The sequence below is a fragment of the Delphinapterus leucas genome, chromosome 13 (assembly GCF_059928025.1).
Source record: "Delphinapterus leucas isolate spDelLeu-1000000601 "Yukka" chromosome 13, BTC_Dleu_Yukka2, whole genome shotgun sequence".
Taxonomy (NCBI): Eukaryota; Metazoa; Chordata; class Mammalia; order Artiodactyla; family Monodontidae; genus Delphinapterus; species Delphinapterus leucas.
In genome coordinates this window covers 48670421-48691856 of record NC_143141.1, presented here as the reverse complement: position 1 = coordinate 48691856, position 21436 = coordinate 48670421, and the positions used below count along the sequence as shown (strand labels likewise).

Below are 21436 nucleotides of genomic sequence, written 5' to 3'. Positions count from 1 at the left end.
ACCATCTACATAATAAAATACTTTAAAAATATTCATTACACTTACAAGCTTAAATTCTTACACAACCCCAATGCACTGAGACTTGAAAGGATCTGGGCTTTCAAGGGGGAGGAAAGGGGATCAAGATCACTGATTGGTTATTACAAGGACAAAGGTTAGTGACTTAAATATGGACACACATTTAAAACTACTGTGTATACATTTTAACCATTTTAAGATATACAAAATTATAATCTAATTAAAAGGTGACTGGTAATAACTTTAAAGGTTCAATAATATTTCCAAAGAAGAAAACAGGCTTACTGCAAACACAGATCTTGCTATCTACAAACCTTTGGATAGAATTTCAACTACACCAAGTCAGATTTAAAAAAAAAAAAAAAAAAAAACTTAGTCACAGAAAATATGTCATTATGGAATACAAACATGGCTATGTAGATTTATCACACCAAAGTGACCAAATGAAATTATGTTAAAACTATATTGTTCACAACCTGCAAGATTAAAGAATAGAACCTAATCAACGATAGGACTGCAAAGACTAAATCAAATGCCAGTGAAGCAGAACAGCGTGACATTTTCTCATACATAACGAACTGCAAAAACACATTTGAAATAGCTGTTTTAATCCTTTACTCTTAAACCCTTCATAGGCTTCATTTTCAATCCAAAATATATCTAAATTGCAAAGCTTATTCATAGAAATATATATTACTGGTCACATTAAAAAATGAATAAAAGATTAAAAAGCAGATATACCCTTGTCCTTCCAAGTTTTCTTCTGACCGTCCATCTCTTGTCACGATCTGCCCTACAGATGCAATTATCAATTATGCATACCAACAGAAAAGCTGTAACTGCAAAAATCTACCCCCTGAGACATGAAATATCCGTTTCCTCAACCGTATCTGCAGTCTCCTCTGCTGCACAACTGCAGCAGGACTGAAGTCACCTGACGCCTTCTGGGTGTGGAGCAGTCTGACGCAGTGCAATCTGTAACTAGGCTACTAATACTCAGGCACTACCGCCTTCCTCTATCTGTTTATTGTTCTCGTCTTTTGCTTGTTGCTCACACCAAATGGAGCTACTTTTGCAGGGGGAGGGGAAGGCCACCAAAAGAAAAGAAAGAAAAGAGGGTTGTTATTCTGGCAGAGTAAACCACTGAATATATTTGAAATGCACTTAAAGCCATGTACAGTTTTTTATAACCTTATTTTGTTTTATTTTTATTTATTTATTTTTTGACAGATAGGGGAATTATGCTGCTGGTTTCCAGCTTCATTTAAAACCTTAAAATCAATGGTTACCTGATAAGATAAAAATGGGCTGATCCAAAGAAGGGTAACAGCTTAAATTTCAAGCCTGGGAAATGCGAGTCTCTTCTTACTTTCTCTTAAATTATCAGCATTTTGTACCCTTATGAGGGTGTGACAGGAGAATCACAAAGTCAAATTATTAATGTTTACTGAATATGTTACTTAAATAGAAAAAAGTTTTTACTTAATTTCAGCAATCTCATATTTCTCAGGTAATGCTATCTTTTCCTTCTTTTGCAACTACAGAAATCCAGAGACTTGCAAATATATACTTATTCTTAATTACCACCTGCTCCAAATCGATCTTTCAATAAATATCTATTAGACACCACTGCAGGTACTATTAATAGACTCTCTGCTTGAGGAGAAATATTCAGGTGCTAATTATACCACATTTGCTTTGGGAAAGTGACATAAGACCAAACTAAAATTTTACTGATAAAACAAAAACAAATCTATATAAGAAATTTCTGAAATTTTTGTTCAACTTTATAAAATTGGCATTCGTTCCAGTGCAGAATATTACGTCTTTACTAACGTCTCACAACTGTTTTAACTGATATTATCATTTGACTTAGCAGAAAAGGCAACATATAATGACAAATCAGCAAAAATATTTTTAAATGTGAGATATGCTGAAGCATTATAAGATATGGAGCCTATGTACGAAACTACATACTTCAGAAGACTATATAGCTACATTGAAATAGGTATGATATTTTTTGGAACTTGCTGTAAAACTGTGTGGGCTGCAAAACCCTGCAAAATTCTTCAAATCAGAAGTGGCCTGAATATCAAGAACTCAGTTCTTTTCCTCCCTGCCTCTCTAACTCCAAACATAAATAAAGCAAAGCAATTTTTAAAGAGAGTCTAGTATTCTCAGCTCAGAAGTTAATATTTAACTTTAAACTTTATTCACTGAACCCTTGTATAATGTGATATTTGAGAACACTTGTCACCAAGTCATATCATAGCTGAAAATCTCTGGCCTCCTCATGCAATAGTTAGAAATCCCAAACTATTCATTAACTACATAATATTTTCAAAATAGTATTTTCTAATAATGAATCCCTTAAGACTGAAGGCCAATAAATACTTTAGCATTAGAATAACGCACTCAAAAACATCGCCCAAACACTGTTTTGAAGTCAGAGATTACTACACTAATAGTAGGGGGGAAAAAAGATTTCTTGATAAAAAGGGTATTTACCATTCATTTTATTCACATCTTCCAGTACTTGACTTGGTGTAACAATTTTTAAAAATCATCTGAGGGAGCAAGAACATATAATAACACCCATTCATCTAAATGTTAAACATACTTAATAGCTCCCCTGGCAGATTAAGAGGTCAAAATAGGAGCCCTGAAATTAGACCTTACACAGTAATATCTAATTCTTTAGCTTTTATGATCTTTGCAATTTAGGCTATTAAGTTTACAGAGAAAACTAACTAAGATAAATCAATTTACATTTTGCCCATTTCTTTCTTAGAAAGTTTTAAAACTAGAGTTGTTTTAAGTTTGGTAACCTAAGGAAAAAGTGCTTAAATTTGAAAATCTGATGAGACCAATCTGTTAAAAATGTAAAGCCACTGGGCGAGGTTTATTGTGATGAGAGGATCAAATGAGTTTGTGTATGCAAAAGGCCTTAGGACAGTGCCTGATAAAAAGTGGCCCTATGTAAGTGCTAGCTATTTACTATTATTATGCTAAAATTTTTAACCATTAAACCACAAGGAAATAAAGCCTGTAAATCATATCTAAGAAAGTGCATATATTAAGCCATTCAATTCTAGGCAATAACCCAATACCCTCTTTAAAAAGAAGCGCCCCACCACACACACACACACACACACACACACACACACACACACACACACACACACACACACACATTACTGTGCTTTGTTACTGTAGTTCTATTCTCCTCCAGCTGAGAAAAAATTTTATATGGGTAGATTACAGGTCCTATTCCATATTAAATGCCAAGATAACAGGCAAATAGAGAACATAAATCTGTTAAAAACTTATTTGTTTTCCTCCAAATATTTAACATTTTGTTTAAAAATGAAAAATTATTTCAAGGACAATTTTCAAATAGAGCAGATATATATACCACATTGATTATTTGGGATAGGAACTTATTTTCCCTTAAAAGTAAAGGCTTCCAAAGGAGAGGAGCACAGAAGATTCCTTTACTTATAATACAAGCAAATAAAAGTGCTGTCTGAATTCTAAGTCCTACTGCATATTGTGCATGGGGGTAGGGAAGGGGGGAATTCTTCTCTTCCTAAACTCAAAATCAGCCTTACACTGAACTTTTGAAATCGCCTGTTCTGAGTTCATGATTGGCAACTTCTCATTCCTCAATGTCCATAAACCCAGTACCTCCCCAAAGCATGACAAAAACCAATGACCAAAACCACCCCAAACACACCCCTAACTCCTTTCCAAACAGTACCCATGCTCTAAAATTACCTACACTCTCTACATTTCTCTTCTCTTCATATCTCAGATCAAAACTCTCATTTTCTTCGTGCACTTACCTCATTAAAAGGAAAATTATATGATTAAAATAAGTCCTACTAAAGAATAAAAAACTCCTTTCTCTATAACACTCTCATAAACGTGTGTGTGTGTGTGTGTGTGTGTCTTGTACCTAAGTGGCAGGATTTCAAACAGTAGAGGACTGTATTTTGGAATAGGCAACAATATGTAAACTCTAAGACCTCCCAGGCCAGCTCTCCCAAGATATTCCTTTTTCCATTTCTTTCCTTCCTCTAATTCTGAACCCCAAAAAACTCAAGTTTTTGTTTTGCTTTGTTTGCTTTACAATGTTTAGAAATGAAGGCAAATAAGGTGAGAAAGAGGTGGTCATTTGGATTGAAAGTGCTACTCTCTAAACTGGGGGTTGCTTGTATACAATTCTTGATCGCTAAAAAAATTATTTCTACTTTCCAGCAACAGACAACAGGACTTTTAATTAAAAAAAAAAAAATTACAGCTACACAGTAGTTTTAAACTTACTTCAAAATTTAATTATTCTGAACTATACAAAAGTATAAAACTAAACATATGTCCCATTACTGAAAGATATTAAATAATGCCGTTTAATACCATATGCTGTAACGTAATGCCCTCTATGGACTAAATTACAGCACTTCAGCACTAACTACTGAATTGAACCTTAAGACATGAACAAAGACTTTAGTCTAGAAAATGAATGACAAGTTAAAAAATAACCAAAATATAATGAGCATTTTAAGGTCTATAAACAATTCCATATAAGCTGATAAAAATACATACTAAAAATTATACAGAAAGAAACTGAAAGTGATACTATTCAATGAGAACTAAATAAATGTTGATTTCTTATATTATAATCTAAAATAAATACACAGATAATCCAAAAGATCCAAAGCATTTTTAAACCTGGAATTTAAAAATTTAATAGTCATTGGGTTTTGAACAGATCTTTTAAAACTTTTAAGTTTTCACTGAAGTACATGTTTGGGGGAATCTTTAAGGTCATTTCATAATGTTTATCATAGCATGATTCAAGCATTTGTTTGATTCAGTACAATGTGTCAAAATTCAAAATCCTTTTATAAAGTCATTTTCAAAGTCATTTGTTACTGTGAAGCAAATATCCACAACTCACTAAATTTCTCGGCCCAACTGAATTTCCATATGGTCAATTACAGAGCATTCCACAGACATCGTTTTCTATCTACAACACTAGATGGCACCAACACCCATAGTACCGTTGACTGTCCAACCCAAAGCATGCAACCTGGCTAAAATTGTTCTCAATTTTCTGGCTCTTCCTTAGGATTGTTGCCTGGTACTAGGGGACTATCAGAGTGTGATGGGGATAGGAAAACAACTCCAACACCAAAAAGGCATGTGGGATAAAATGATCTCTGACCAGAATTCAAAATCAATTTTGAACAGATCAGAATTAAACATAAAAATGAAACTATAAATTAGTAAATAAATTAAGTTATAAATTTTCCCAGGTGAAAACTGAAAATATCCACCAAAATGTAAAGTAAAATAAAAATTATTTAGAAAACTAAGGGAAAACTGTAACATGACAAGGATTTGCATCCACTCTATATAAAGAACTCTCATAAAATCAGAAAGAGGCGATTCTAAATTTTAAAATGGGCAAAGGGTATGAACAGGCAATTCACAAAAGAAATACAAATAGCCAATAAATATGTGGAACATGCTCACCTTCACTAATAATCGAAGATCGAAACAGCAAGATAACTACTTTAACCTATCAAACTGGTAAAGGTTTTTTTTTTTTTTTTTTTTTAAAAAGACAGGTATACAATGTCTGGAAGGATACATGAGAAGTCTAGTAAATGACTCTAGGAAGGAGCACTAGGCAGCTTAGTTAAGACAGGAAGAAGACTTACTGTAATAGTACTTTTTGAATTTTGTATAATGTATAAGTCCTTAGCTATCAAAATTTTCTGATTAAAAAAACAATATTAATAATACTAATTGTTGGTGATCAATAGAGAAATGGGTTGTTGTCTTACTCCATTAGAAGGGTAAAAATTAGTACAAGTTGTGACACAGGATTAATCTGCAAAATATACAAAGAGATCATGCAGCTCAATATCAAAAAAAAAAACCCAATCAAAAAGTGGGCAGATCTAAATAGATATTTCTCCAAAGAAGATATACAGATTGCCAAAAAGCACATGAAAAGATGCTCAATGTCATTATTAGAGAAATGCAAATCAAAACTACAATGAGGTATTACCTCACACCAGTCAGAATAGCCATCATCAAAAAGTCTATAAACAAATGCTGGAGAGGGTGTGGAGAAAAGGGCACCCTCCTACACTGTTGGGGGGAATGTAAATTGATACAGCCACCATGGAGAACAATATGGAGGTTCCTTAAAAAACTAAATATAGAACTGCCATATGATCCAGCAATCTCACTCCTGGGCATATAACGGAGAAAACTAGTTCGAAAAGATGCATGCACCCAAATGTTCATTGCAACACTATTTACAATAGCCAGGACATGGATGCAACCTAAATGTCCATCAACAGAGGAATGGATAAAGAAAGATGTGGTACATATATACAATGGAATATTACTCAGCCATAAAAGGAACAAAATTGTGCCATTTGTACAGACATGGATGGACCTAGAGACTGTCATACAAAGTGAAGTCAGAAAGAGAAAAACAAACATCATTAGCTTATATGTGGAATCTAGAAAAATGATACAGATGAACTTATTTGCAAAGCAGAAATAGAAACACAGACATAGAGAACAAACGTAAGGATACTAAGGGGGAAGGGGGTGGGTAGGATGAATTGGGAGATCGGGATTGACAATATATACACTACTATGTAAAAAATAGATAACTAATGAGAACCTACTGTATAGCACAGGGAACTCTACTCAGTGCTCTGTGGTGACCTAAATGGGAAGGAAATCCAAAAAAGAGGGGATATATGTATACGTATAGGTGATTCACTTTGCTGTACAGCAGAAACTAACACAACGTTGTAAAGCAACTATATTCCAATAAAAAATTTTTAAAAATTAGTACAAGTTTTCTGACAGCCAATTTTTGTCAAAACGCTTAAAAATGTACATACCCATTTCCTAGGGTTTTATTTCTAGTAATTTATGGAAAAGAGTAATTTGGAGATATGTACAACATATTTAAACATAAAGAGGTTAATAATAGCATTATTTATAAATTTAAAAAACTGGAGACAATCTAAGGATCCTAGAGAACTGATTAAATTATAATATATCCAATACCAAGGAACACTAAACATTAAATAATCACACAGCAGAAAAATAAAGACATGGAAATTTTGGCATTGTGCAATATAATATATTGCCGAATTTTGTAAAGCAATAAACAATATATAACGTATGATCCCAGTTTGGAAAAACACTTTTTTTCACTGCATTCATAAAGTATCCATATGCATAGAAATAGACTAGAAGAATATATTCTAAAATATTAGCAATGATTATGTCTGGGCAATACAATTACAATTTTTTTGTCATCTAAATGCTTTTCTCTACTTCTCAAATTTGTACAATTAGCATATATTACTTCAGATTGCTTCATGTACTGCTACCCTGACTTCACTGACAGCAGGTCCCTGAGAGAAATTCTGACTACTAAATTTAACTGAAGCTCAAATAGATTAAAACATCTGCCCAGGGTCATACAGCTAATTGGTAATAAAGCCAGGATTAGATCTTAGGTGTGTAAGATGCCCAAGATGAAGTTCTTTCAACCATATTATATGTAGCAGTATCTATCTTTTATAAAGGTTCATATTTCATATTTATTTTCAATCTGTATTGGACCCACAGTAAGCACTAAATAAATCCACACTAATTTGACAATGTCAAACATTTGAGTAAATATAATCATTTCCTTATTAATAAGTCAGTTTCTAATTTAGCTACACTTATATTTACTCAAAGCCTTCCAGTTAAAGGTAATTCTACTCAATGTGTTAGATTAAACATTTTTATTTTTCAGGGTACTTAAATTTCTACTTTCATCAGATTAACTGCTCACTGTCCTAATCAAAACCCAACTAATAATATTCAAGAAGCATCCTATATATGCTCACTAAAAATGTATTTTAACAAAATACTTAATATCTATAATGCTTTACTGAGAAAGCCCAAAAGCTATATAATCAATTTTTAAAATTAATATAAGAAAAATGTTTTAAGTTATAAACATCATCAAAAGAAAGTTCTTATTCATGAACACATTTAAGAAGTATCTATAAATTGGCAAAGGATAATTTTTAATTCTTTACCTAGATAAATGGGCCATTTTTCAGCGAGTTCTTTATTATGGCAATACTATTTGGTTATTCCTGGAAAGCACATACTTTAAGTATAATGAATAATTAACTTCTGGTTGGTTTACACTTCACTCACCAAGTTACAACAGGTCAGCAAAACACAATCTATACTATGATTATGAACTTAAAACGTTCTGTGCACTAGTGGCAAACCAAGCAACCAACAAACATGTATTAAGCAATCACTATCATTAAGTCAAGATCTCAGTGGTTTCAATGGGAGACATTAGCACCTTTCTTCACCAATGACCCACCAACAACAAAGACAGCAGCTGTCCAGCTGAATAACAATAGGGTTATTCAGTCTCCACGTGGAAGCAACAGAAGGTTACCCTCATTCTAATATCCCTACTTATAGAAGACCCCATGAGAAAATGGACACAGTAACCAATGTTCCTGATGTTTTTAAAATGCCTTGCATTGGTTAATGCCCCCAACACAATAGGTATGTAATAAAAGCAGCAGCACCCTGGTCATCTGCTATTTAGGACAATAACTGCTTGCTCCAAAACTGTGAAGGGGACAAAACCTAGGTCTCATCCCAGTTCTTCACTTGTCGGAAAAAATATTTCCTTTGTGGAATCGGATAAGAACTAATATAAATAAGAAAGTTAGTCAACTAATCTATGACAAAGGAGGCAAGAATATACAGAAAAGACAGTCTCTTCAATAAGTGGTGCTGGGAAAACTGGACAGCTACATGTAAAAGAATAAAATGAGAACACTCTCTAACATCATACACAAAAATAAACCCAAGATGGATTAAAGACCTAAATGTGAGGCCAGAAACTATAAAACTCTTAGAGGAAAACATAGGCAGAACACTCTCTGACATAAATCACAGCAAGATCTTTTTTGATCCACCTCCTAATGAAAATAAAAACAAAAATAAACAAATGGAACCTAATGAAACTTAAAGGCTTTTGCACAGCAAAGGAAACCATAAACAAAACAAAAAGACACCCCATAGAATGGGAGAAAATATTTGCAAACAAACCAACCAACAAAGGATTAATCTCCAAAATATATAAACAGCTTATGCAGCTCAACATCAAAAAAACCACCACAATCAAAAAATGGGTGGAAGATCTAAATAGACATTTCTCCAAAGAAGACATACAGATGGCAAAAAGCACATGAAAAGATGATCAACAACACTAATTATTAAAGAAATGTAAATCAGAACTACAATGAGGTATCACATCACACCAGTAAGAATGGCCATCATCAAAAAAACTACAAACAATAAATGCTGGGGAGGGTGTGGAGCAAAGGGAACCCTCCTACACTGTTGGTGGGAAAGTAAACTGGTACAACCATTATGGAGAACAATATGTAGGTTCCTTAAAAAAATAAATATAGAACTAACATATGATCCAGCAATCCCACTCCTGGGCATATATCCGGAGAAAACCGTAATTCAAAAAGACACATGCACCCCCAACGTTCATTGCAGCACCATTTACAATAGCCATACATGGAAGCAACCTAAATGTCCATCGACAGAGGAGTGGATAAACAAGATGTGGCACACATATACAATGGATATTACTCAGCCATAAAAAAGGATGAAATAATGCCATTTGCAGAAACATGGATGGACCTAGAGATTATCATACTGAGTGAAGTCAGACAGAGAAAGACAAATATCATATATCGCTTATATGTGATCTAACCAAAATAAAATGGTACAAATTATTTACAAAACAGAAATAGAGTCACAGACGTAGAAAACAAACTTATGGTTACCAGAGTGTAAGGGGGGGGATAAATTGAGAGATTGGGACTGACATATACACACTACTATATGTAAAATAGATAACTAATAAGGACCTACTGTATAGCACAGGGAATTCTACTCAATACTCTGCAGTGACCCATATGGGAAAAGAATCTAAAAAAGAATGGATATATGTGTAACTGATTCACTTTGATTTCACACCTGAAACTAACACAACATTGTAATCAACTATACTCCAATAAAAATTTTTTTAAAAAAGTAAGTTAGCCCAATGTCTGGAACACAATAGAAGCTCAAAAGTACTGTGCTTACTACATAATATGCAACCTCGGTAAAGTTTCGTAACATCCTTAGATTTAGATTTTGTCATCCATGAAATGATTCCTTCTTTCAGATTATGGTGAAGACTAAATGAGATGACTATGTGAAAATGCTTGGTGCTTAAAAGATTTCCCATAAATGGTAGTCTCCCCTTTCTAGGTAAAATGCAAAGAATTCAGGTTCTTTTCTCAGCCTTTCAAAATTCTTAATTTAAAAATGTCCTAAATAGAGAGAAAGAAAACCTAAAACTGAAAGCAAACTGAAACAAATCTAACTTTATTTCAAATTTGTATTATAACCACACTGAAGATGGGGGAAGGTAGAAGGAAAAGGGAAAATAAAACTAATCCGAGTAACCTGGGCAGGGTTGAGGGAGGTGGATTTGAAAAGTAAACCTGAACCCTTTATTATATTTATTATAATGATATTATAAAACATTCTAAAACTATTTTAGATGTACTCAAGGATTAAACAAATTAATAAATGTACTGGTAGTGTTAGAAGCCAGGTTCTCACTATAGAAGGAACATACAAATGTGAAATGGGGGAAGAAAGAAATAGTCCTCTGGGAATGTTTTGGATTTGGAGGTATCTATGTAAACACATGATTTCATAAATATGTGTATGTTTATTTGTATGTATGTATACAAGTATTTCCTACCTCGGTCCACTGGAAGGGCTAAAATGGAAAGACCCCACAGGAGCAAAGTACAATTAGCATCCAGCTCTTGATCACTGAAAGGAATCAAGGATCCTTGGAGAAACTGCTGACTTCAGGGCTGGGACAGAGTGGGCAAAAGATGAGCCTACAGCATTTCGTTATGCTAGAAAGTAAGAAGTGCTTCCCTCTCCACTCAAAAAAAAAAAAAGGACAGCTGCATGTCCTTGAGCCAATTTGAAGGGGAGCCCTCCAAATCTGTGACCATTGACAACCAAAATAAATAAGTACAGTAATGAATTATGAACCATTGGGGGGAAAAGAGAAATTCATGAATCCATACTGATAATTAAATAGTTAATTAATGGAAAAGGAGAGCTCTTGCTTAGAATGCCAGGGTTGATTGATAAATGTGGAGGAAGTATTAGAACAGAAAAATCATCTTTTGCAAACTTAATGGTAAAGAATAAATCAATCAAGAATCATCAATAGATACTAAATCTAGGGAGGGAATTTTGACGGAGGGCAGGATATTTACATGGTCTTGAAGTGTCACCCATCAGACTGCTTATTAGTTGTCAGGAAGGAAGAAAGATAGTAATTATACAATAAGGAAATCAGGAACCACCTTGACCAGATGGTGTAAATTAAACCTCATCAATGAGGGACTGATGAATAGTAGGTACCTCCAGATTGCTATGAGAGGGGCACTGCATTATCTTCATTTTGGCCATGAATCCACAAACTCAATCTAATCACTAAGAAACATTAGACAAAACGCAAAACAAGGAACTTTCTATTAAAAAGGAAGAAGGGAAAGGGCCTGTGTTCTTTAAAAATGTTACAATCGTAAGAGATAAAGACTGGAAATGTCCCAGATTAAAGGAGCCAAAGGTAACATAACTAAATGCAAAACCTGGCACTAGACTGGATCTTGTAGTACAGGACACTACAAAGAACATTATTAGGTCAACTAACACAACTAGAATATGGATGGTAGATTAGAAAAAAGTATTGAATGAATGTAAAATTTAGAAAGTTAATAGCTGTACTGAGGTTATGTAAGAGAATATCCCTTTTTAAACTATTTAGGGGTAAAACAGAATGTATATAACTTAGTCTCAAATGGTTCAGGAAAAAAAGGATATACTGTATCTACGTATCCATAGTCTAGTTATCTATAAAAAGAGAGATCATAAATAATAATGTAAATGGAGAAATGTTAGTAGGTAAATTTAGATGAAGAGTATAAGACATTCTTTGTACTACTTTTATTTTTGCAATTGTTTTTAAGTTTGAACTTATTTCCAAATGAAAGTTAATTTTAAAAAAGCAATCATCCTTTTTTTAAAAGAAACTCTCTAAATGAGACCATAAGTTTAAAAAAAATTCTGCTTAATTCCAGTCAGAGAAAATTTAGCATCCAATGTATCATAAACCCTCCTTTAGCATAGATTGGTCTTTCAGTTTAGTTCTGAATAAACCTGAATGTTTCTTTTCACTGAGTCACCCATGGCCAGTCTCAAATCCATCTATGTCCCTAGCTTCAAGTGAATAGCTTGAATAGCTTCAGTTTCTACATACTGACCATAATACCCACACATACCCACCTGCCCCAAAAATACCAAAACAGGATCTGGAAAACTTTTATTATATTTATATAAATGAACAGGTCTATGTGTTTACTCACATTTGCTAACTGTAGCTTTTATAGAAGCATCTCTTTGTGAAGCCATTCCTAATATTCCAAGGTAGAGACAGCCTCTCTGTGCCCTTAGTATGTGTTGATGATCTTCCACTTCCAATCATACACTTATATCCCTAAACTGTCATTCTATGCCAAACTGGAACTTCCATGCATCATCTGAGAAAAAGATTTCAGCTGTCATCTGGTAGTGCTGCCTATCAGTTAACTATTCTTTTCAGTAGTTTCACTATCTGGGTCTGTATTTAGTAGTATAAATTTAAGCAATTATTAGAATATTGTAATTATATTTATATTTAAAATGAGTGGAAAATGAAAAATTAAAGTGCCAGTGATAATATATTTTAAACAAAAATGGAAACCATCAGGGTACTGAAAGCATAAATCTTTAGCCACAAATTTTTTTAAAAGTAAATAAAAACATATATGAAACGCTGGGCCTCTAAATAATGACGTACAGTGAAAGGAAAAACAGAATGAATGTTCATAATTATGAACTGAGAAAAACCAGTATTTACATTTCATTGTTAAGAATACAGTTTGACAGAATTCCCTGGTGGTCCAGTAGTTAGACCTCGGTGCTTTCACTGCTGTGACCTGGGTTCAATCCCTGGTTGGGGAACTAAGCTCCCACAAACCACATGGCGTGGTCAAAAAAAAAAAAAATACAGTTTGATAAAATACCCTTATCAAGGGAGAAGACTAGTATTCATTTTTCTCATAACAAATTTTATCCAAAACTATCAATAAGGCATCAATGTCTGCATCAATAATACCTTGCTCATCTCCCTTACAAAATCAGCCTTTCTTCCCAAAATTAAAATTGAATTCTGCCTACAAATGTCATTTTAAGAAAACAAGAGAAACAAACTGGAGATAATAAATTATCTGAGCAAGTTTTATTTATTATTTAATACTTATCAATACTTTCAGGTTTAAATAAGAATAAGAATCAGAATTACTGAATCTGACTCAGTAATAAGAATCAGAAAATTTTTTAAAAACACCTAAATATATCATAATCAAGGATGCAGAAAATCGTTAACCATCTGAGAATAGGGATTACCATTATAACACCTTCCCTCCCTTCTGACAAATTCTCAATCCTTATCTTAACTGAGCTCTCTAGTATTTGATAATGTTGATCAATTCCTCCAACTTTAAATCTTCCTCTTCCCTCGGCTCCCCCTAGTTGATGTCTGTGGCTTTAATTACAATCTCTGAGCCCATGGTAAATACACACATACGGTCAAGGTCTCTCTCAAGAGCTTCATGTTTAATACCCATCATTCTTGGATGTCTCATAGGTACCTTAATTACAATATATTCAAAACTGAGTTTTTTATTTTCTTCCACTTTATTTTCTCATGTTCCCTAACTCAGTTTCTCATACTGCCATGTATCTGCACATACAAGAAACCCAGGTTTCCTAGAGTAAGCTTTAACTCCTCCCCTTAACCTTCAGGTCCAATTCCAATCAAACACTAAGTACTATGTCTCCATGCTCATCCCATTGCCTTACGTTCATAATTTCCTCTTTCTTCAATTACAGCAACTCTAAACTGGTCTCTGCCACCAGTACTACCTATCTCCAATGCATAAGTATATTCAGTAAATACACAGTAATCATCTAAATTAGAATGCTAAATAAAAAACACATGTACAAATCACTTTACACAAATCAGATATGTGGGAAGTGTAGAGTCAAAAGAAAAAATGAGAATTAGTACTTTTCAGGAGAATTAAAAATAGCATACCTCAATTTATACTTTTCAAGAAAACGTCTAATACTCAATATGCTTAACTTTATACCTTTTACTGGAAATTATTGCATTATATTGAAAGATCAGAAACAGGTAACAGAAATGTTCTTTCGTCAAAATTTTTAAATGAAGATATTTCTGGGAAAACAAAAGTAAACACATCTGAAAATATTTTGTTTTAATACCTCTTGCTCTTCATGCTATCAGGAAACACTAAAGCAAAAGAAGGGAACAGACACTGAAGCCAATTCTAAAAAAAGTTTTTTCTAGTTCCATGGTGCATAAAAATGACCAACAAATAATTGTGTGGAAAAGCTAAGAGCAAGGGTGCGTGATGAGTGCAAGAGGGCTAGAAAAAGCACTAAAATCTTAAACTGAGACAGTAAAAAGAATTCTTATCAATGTGATATATCAGACACTATAAATGTAACATACTACACAAAATGTAGTGGAATGTTCCATAGGTCAAAAGGTGGCAAGAAAGCACAAAATAAGGTATGGATTGATTACCTGAAGTTTTACTCAGCTCTGCTGAAAACATAGCAGATGGTGGTCTGTGCTCTTTTTCTGTACCAGAAGGAAGTTTTTTCTCAGCTTCTTTCACAAGAACTTTGGGTTTAACTATACTGCCTATCCCTGTTTGAGCATCCAAAGCAGAAACATCTGGAGGCAGTAAGGGCACCTTTGAAATATCAGCCCTATCTTTGGAGAATTCATCTGGGACATGAACTTTTTCTTCATCTTTAGGCTGTACACTCTTGACAGAAACTTCATGGGGTAATTCTGAGCAAGGCAAAGACCCAGCTCCATCCTGGACACTAGCAACTTCACTTTTGTAGGATATTTCTAGGTCACTGTATTCCCTGGCTAATGTAGAATAATCTGTTTTAGAACTGACAAATGTAGGAAACTCATCTATAATCTCAATTGGAGATGAATCTGAAAATGTTTCACTCTCTCTTATTTTTGCTTCCTTAGCAATATATAAGCCATCATTTGAATAAACTGCAGTATTGAGCTCCTCCATCTGCAAAGGAATTTTCTCCTTTTGGATCAATGTTGAAACTTCATTAGATGATAAGGTATCTTTTGTGGTACCTAAATTGGGCTGAAAAGATTCCAAATACGGCTTTCCCCCCTCAGGTGGTGGTGAAGCACTAAGTTTCTCCTTATTTTCATGTTCTATCATTGATTCAGATGAAGTTTCGATGAGATTTTCTTTTACAAGTATCACAGCTTCATCTTGTTTTTGTGGAACTTCAGGAATTGAATCATCACTAAATAAGTCAACTGGTTCAGAATCAGGTGAGGAATCTTCAACTAGCTCAGAATGAGTGGGCACCAGCTGTGCAACTTTTGCTATTTCTGAATAACTAGAGAAATCTGGAGTTGGTTCAGTAGAGAGCTTTGTTTCTTTAATTAAATCACATGCAATAGATATATAAGGAGCTTCTGTTTCTTGAACAGCTACACTAATACTTTCAGCCTCTTTAATTTCTTCATTCATTCCTGATACTTTTTTTAGTGATACATTCATGGCCTCTTCATATGGTGGGGGATTTTCAGGCTCAAGTTTTATGCTTTCATAATTAACCGAAGGAGGAGCTTCTAATGGTGATGAACTGAGCTGCACTGCAGAAGCACCAGCACTAGGAACTATAGAATTTAATGGTGCTTCCATGACAATGTCAGGCAAAACTGGTGAAGGAGTAGCTTCAGATTCTTCAAAGGATGGGCAAAGCTGTGCTACAGGGTAAAGTGACTCCTGCATAGCTTCTGAAGTTTGAACCAAGTCCATTTTTGTTTCAAAGGCAATTTTTGTACCTGTAGCTTCACTCAATTCACTTTCACATGCTTCCTGTACTAAATCTGGGGTTAGACCTTCATGCATGTTTGCCACTACTTCCTCAGTCACCTCTGATAAATGATCTGTTGTGTCATAATCTGTCTTAGAATCCTGTGTTGCCACAAGGAAAGGGTTTGATGTTTTGGCACTAGCATTCTTCTCTGTTACAATTTGGGCCTTTTTTTCTTCTATTTTTTTTTCATCTGTCTTATTTTCTGAAGTATGATCTTCCAACAAGGGAAAAATGTTTGCTGAAGGGTTAAAGGGAGCACATGTGATATATGCTCCTGAACCATCTTTTATAGCTTCTGGTGTACTAGGAAATGAAGTATCATCATTACTACTTTCACTATCTTTTTCACGATTTGTTTGTTCAAGGCTATCTGAAAAACGTTCCGTATCCACTTTACCTTCCAATTTGCTCTCTATATTACCTCCAGCAGCCAAAACATCACTATCTTGCTTATAAGTATCTTTTACTTCCCATACTTGCTCAAATGGTTTGAAGTCTGCATATTCCTCCCTCACAGGAGCTTCTGCTACAATTCCCTTTTCAGTAAAACTGTCTTTTGTTTTTTCTGGAGACATAACTCTATCCTCTTCTTTAACTGATTTGCTAAGGACTATCGGTAACTCTTGCTGAGTACGAAGGATGTTATTACTAACTAAGTCCTCTTCTTCATCTTTATTCTTCACAATTATTTCTTCCCTAGGATTTGCTACTGTTATGGCAGATTCTGCTCTTGGAGAGCCACTGAATGATGATCCCATTTCTGAGTATTCCAATTCTGAAAACTCTGGTAAATCAATGTCTACAAATGGTTTTTTTGCCTTCTCTGAGAATTCTTTAGAAGCTTCATCTGAAATTTCTCGAAGTGTTCCTTCCGTAGGTAGTACTGCTGGTAAATTACCAAGGTATTCATGTTCTTTAAAAGAAGCAGCTGAGAGAGGAGCTAAAGAAGGAAGAGAAGCAGCAGTTTCAAGCAGGACAGATGGAAAATCCTCTTGACCAGCAGAAACAGTGTTACCTGGCTGCTCCTTCAAATCCATAATTTTTTCTGTGACCATGGACAGAAAGGAAAGTTAGAGAATGCCAGTGTTCTCAGATTTAATGCAAGTTTTATGACAGATTCAAAAATACTGTTAGTAAAGACTTACTGTTAACTAAAATGCTAATAACATTTAGTTAATAAATAATAATCAAGTAGACTGAATCATAATTGAAAAATTAAAGCTACTGTCAAAAAACATGTGCATGGCTACAGAAGCTATTATATACTATGCAAAGACATCAAGTCTTTGAGAAAATCCTCACGTACAATTAACTGAGAAAAGCTACTTCTAACTAGTCTCAGAGGAAGAAATGAGGATTTGAGAAGAGAGTTTGACAGCATAAGAAAGAAAGGGCACTGGATAATTAACTGTCATAGGCTGACATTCTTTTCTATGAAAGCCTGTCAGCTATAAGCAAATAAACTGTATTTGGAAAAAATGACTAGTCAATATATAAACATAAATCAAGGGGCCAAGAATTCCTTACACATTTCCAATTATTAATCAGGTTTCTGCCCATTTCTCTCTTGGACACTGCATATAAAATGCAAATTTCAACTTGGTCAGTAGATAAACATTCTTGGAACCATGCTTATTTTTAGTAAATTCAAACTACTAAGCATAGAGTGAACATAACTAAAGAATTAAAGTTAGAATACACAGAGGATAAAAGGCTAGCAGAAAGAACTTGCCTGCAGAGGAGTGTATCACAGGCTCAGATGCAGCAGGAAGAGCAAAAAGTGTCTCATCTGAAAAACAAATAGAATATAACCTCAGCAGAAATAAAGACAGAGTTGGAAGGAGACTAAAGAGGAACAAGCAAGGGGTTCAGCTTGTAATGAGTTAACACAAAACTTTATCTACAGAGAAAAAGCCATGATGGAAAGGAAAAAGTAGTACCATTAGTAGTACCATTAACCCAGATTAAATTATAATATATACTATAAAATTGATTAAATGATATCTATAGAACCTATCATTTTTCAAGAGGCAAAAACATGTTTATGTTAAAGAAACTGCATGAACCAAAGTGGCTTGAATATACTCATCTTCTTATCTTTTTTTACTGGTATATGTTCAATTTAGAACACTTTCAGAAAATCATGTATATTCTCTACTTGTTATTCTAAGTGATTTACATGATGCAAGAACTCATTTTACTCCTTACAACTCTAATGTTACAAGTGTTGCTGTTAATATCTCATTTAACAGATTAAAAAAAAAAAAGTGATAGACAAGTAACTCACTCAATAGATAAGTAGTGAGACTCAGACAATTCAACTCCAGAGCTCACTTTCTTAACCAATATATGCTGTATGTTATAAATTGAATGTTTGTGTTTCCCCTAAAATTCATTATGTTCAAGCCCTAAGGTTCAATGTGTTGTGTTTGGAGATGGGGACTTTCGGAAGTAATTAGGAATATAGAACGTCATAAGGGTGGGACCATGGTCACAGGAAGAGGTCACGTGAGCACACAGAAGGCAGCAACCTATAAGCCAAGAAAAGAGGCCTCAGAATGAAACCTAACTTGCCCACATTTTGATCTTAGACTTCCCAGCCTTCAGAACTGTAAGAAATAAATTTCTGTTGTTTAAGCCACCTAGTCTATGGTATTTTGGTATAGAAGCCCAAGTCAACTAATACACTATATATTGGTATATTAACCTTGTACAATGTCATTTTATACCTGCAGTTGGGAGATCTTGAGCTAAAGATCTTCTGTGGTTTATACTAGAGAAAGGGCTCTAGCAAAAGACAATGTGAAACAGTCTGAGAGATGACAGGAGGTATTCCTTTAGTGTAGAGGACCTAATAAATTTGGACACTTCTATCTGGAAGAACAAGCTAGACAAGGCTGATTAATAGAAAAAAAAAGAAATCAGAGATGTGGCTATCATGAACATGGAACTTGTCTTCCAAGGGTATTCCTTTTGATGAGTAGGAGAGTTAAATTCATAATGTCACATAAATTTTAAATTCATACTAGGTATGATGTCATATCTAAAGGATTCTTAGATGGGGTGGAGAGGGGAAATCCATTTAAAAGAGTCTCCTATAACCTAGAACAACAGGTTGAATGGGCCCCTCATCCAAACCAGTAAGACACACTGCCTTATGAGATTTTATAAAATGTACACATATGTGTACACACTTTTTAAAGATGACTTGTTATGTAATCTTAGTTAAATTACACAGTTCTCATTTGTAAAATGACAATTTGAAAATTCCTTTCAGCTAAAATAATGAATTTTAATGTTGTACAAACCGAGAAAGAGCAGAACCAAATAATTACACAGCTGCTCCACCTAAATAAAAGGAAGCAAATTCTTAACAAAATGGTTGTCTTTTTCATCTAGACAATATAGTTAAAAGCCAACTAATTTAGAGACAGTTTACTTGTAAAGTGAACTAGAAACATGTTAAAATCAGAGGGAAACCAAACTATATCTAAAACTGTGCCAAAATTTTGAAGTATTTTTAAAAAATATATCCTTATGCGTATCTAATACCAGAATATCTCTTATAATAAAAACTATATTCTGACACTTGGTCAAGTGAGAAAGTTTATAAATTGGTAGTTGAAATATTCACAAATTTCCAAAAAAAAAAAAATCCTCATTTTGTAAAATGAGACTCAATCCAAAATTAGCCACAAAACAAGTATTCCATTTCTAAAAGCACTTAGAAAAAAATCCAGAAGAAGTCATTACCATTTTGCCTTCAAGAAGAAGAGAGTTGCTCAGGGACTCCTACTAAGGCCCATCATGAATCATGGGATCAAATTGCCTGGGTCCAAACCCCAGATCCATCACATATTACAAAATATAAATGTGTAACCCTGAGAAAGTTACTACTTAGCCTTTCTGTGCTTCATTTCCTCATTTGCCAAATAAGAGTAACTACCTCAAAATGTTGTGAGGGAGGGAAGGGGAAAAAAGAAACAATTTGCCCTAGGTCACAGAGCTAGGAGGCCAGAGAGCCAGGATTTGAAGAGGTCTAACTCCCAAGTTCATGTGCACTCCTATGCACGAGTGCAATAATAAATTACGTATTCCTACTTTATCAGCCCCATAAATTTGAGCTCCTGAAACAAGATAAACAGTCACCCAGCAAATACCCTGTAATTATCCAAAATATTTGACTGATTGTTTGCTTTTACTTCACCATATAACAACATTTATAGAGATGTTAACGATGGCCAGGCACATTGATTTCATATGGTTTTTTGTTGTTGTTGTTGTTGTTGTTGTTGTACGCGGGCCTCTCACTGTTGTGGCCTCTCTCGTTGCGGAGCACAGGCTCCGGACGCGCAGGCTCAGCGGCCACGGCTCACGAGCCTAGCCACTCCGCGGCATGTGGGATCTTCCCGGACCGGGGCACGAACCCGTGTCCCCTGCATCGGCAGGCAGAGTCTCAACCACTGCGCCACCAGGGAAGCCCCACATGGTCTTTTAATACTCAAAACCACCCTGTAAAATAGGTACTACTGTTATCTTGATTTCACAGATGAGGAAAGAGAGGCATAAAAAGGCTAAGTAACTTCCCCAGAGACACAAAACTAAAAAAAGTGATGGATCTGAGACTGAATCCATAGTTTACCAGTCCATGCTCTTTCCTTTAACTGCTCTGCAGTACTTCTTTTCTAGACTTTACTATATAAATTTAGAATTTGAAAATGACTAATAAAATTAACGATGTCAAAAGAAAATTTTGATCAACAATACTTATATATCACAAAAGCTACCAAATTCTAAGGCTAAAACACCTAAAAATTATCTATTTCCTGTTCTGAAAAAGAATTACTGATTTTCATCTTCCTTTTTCTGCAAGACCCTCACTTTCACAAGTGAATAAACTATTTTATAATAAGGGATGCTATATTAAGTAAAAAATAAAATGTTCTGAATTGCTGAGATATGTTACACATACACTTACATTACTGGGCTTACAAAAACGGTAAACAACTCCCCTTCTTTCTATGATCTACTCATAATGCCAAATTCTAACTACTGAATGAAATTAAAACCTTAATCATCAATCTCATTTGTACTATTTGAACAGACAGCCAGAAGAAACAATAAATATTAAGGACTTAATTATATATATCCACACTAAGTAAAAACATAATGTCATATTACAAAAAAA

At 34.3% G+C, this 21436-nt stretch overlaps 1 protein-coding gene across 6 annotated transcripts in view; it reads right to left on the bottom strand.

Moving 5' to 3' along the window:
- RTN4 (reticulon 4) overlaps positions 1–21436 on the bottom strand; it is a 66520-nt gene that overhangs the window by 31705 nt on the left and 13379 nt on the right. For 3 of the 6 annotated variants that reach the window (XM_089923173.1, XM_089923172.1, XM_022597289.3), the window contains exons 2-3: positions 17981–18037; positions 14900–17293 (exon numbers count right to left, since the gene is read on the bottom strand). The exons of 1 other annotated variant lie outside the window; for it this stretch is intronic. In XM_089923173.1, the coding sequence (XP_089779299.1) occupies positions 14900–17293; positions 17981–18037 (2451 nt within the window). Of the gene's footprint in view, positions 1–759; positions 936–14899; positions 17294–17980; positions 18038–21436 lie in introns of those variants that run through there. 2 more of the 6 variants (XM_022597290.3, XM_022597292.2) reach the window with 2 other exon arrangements.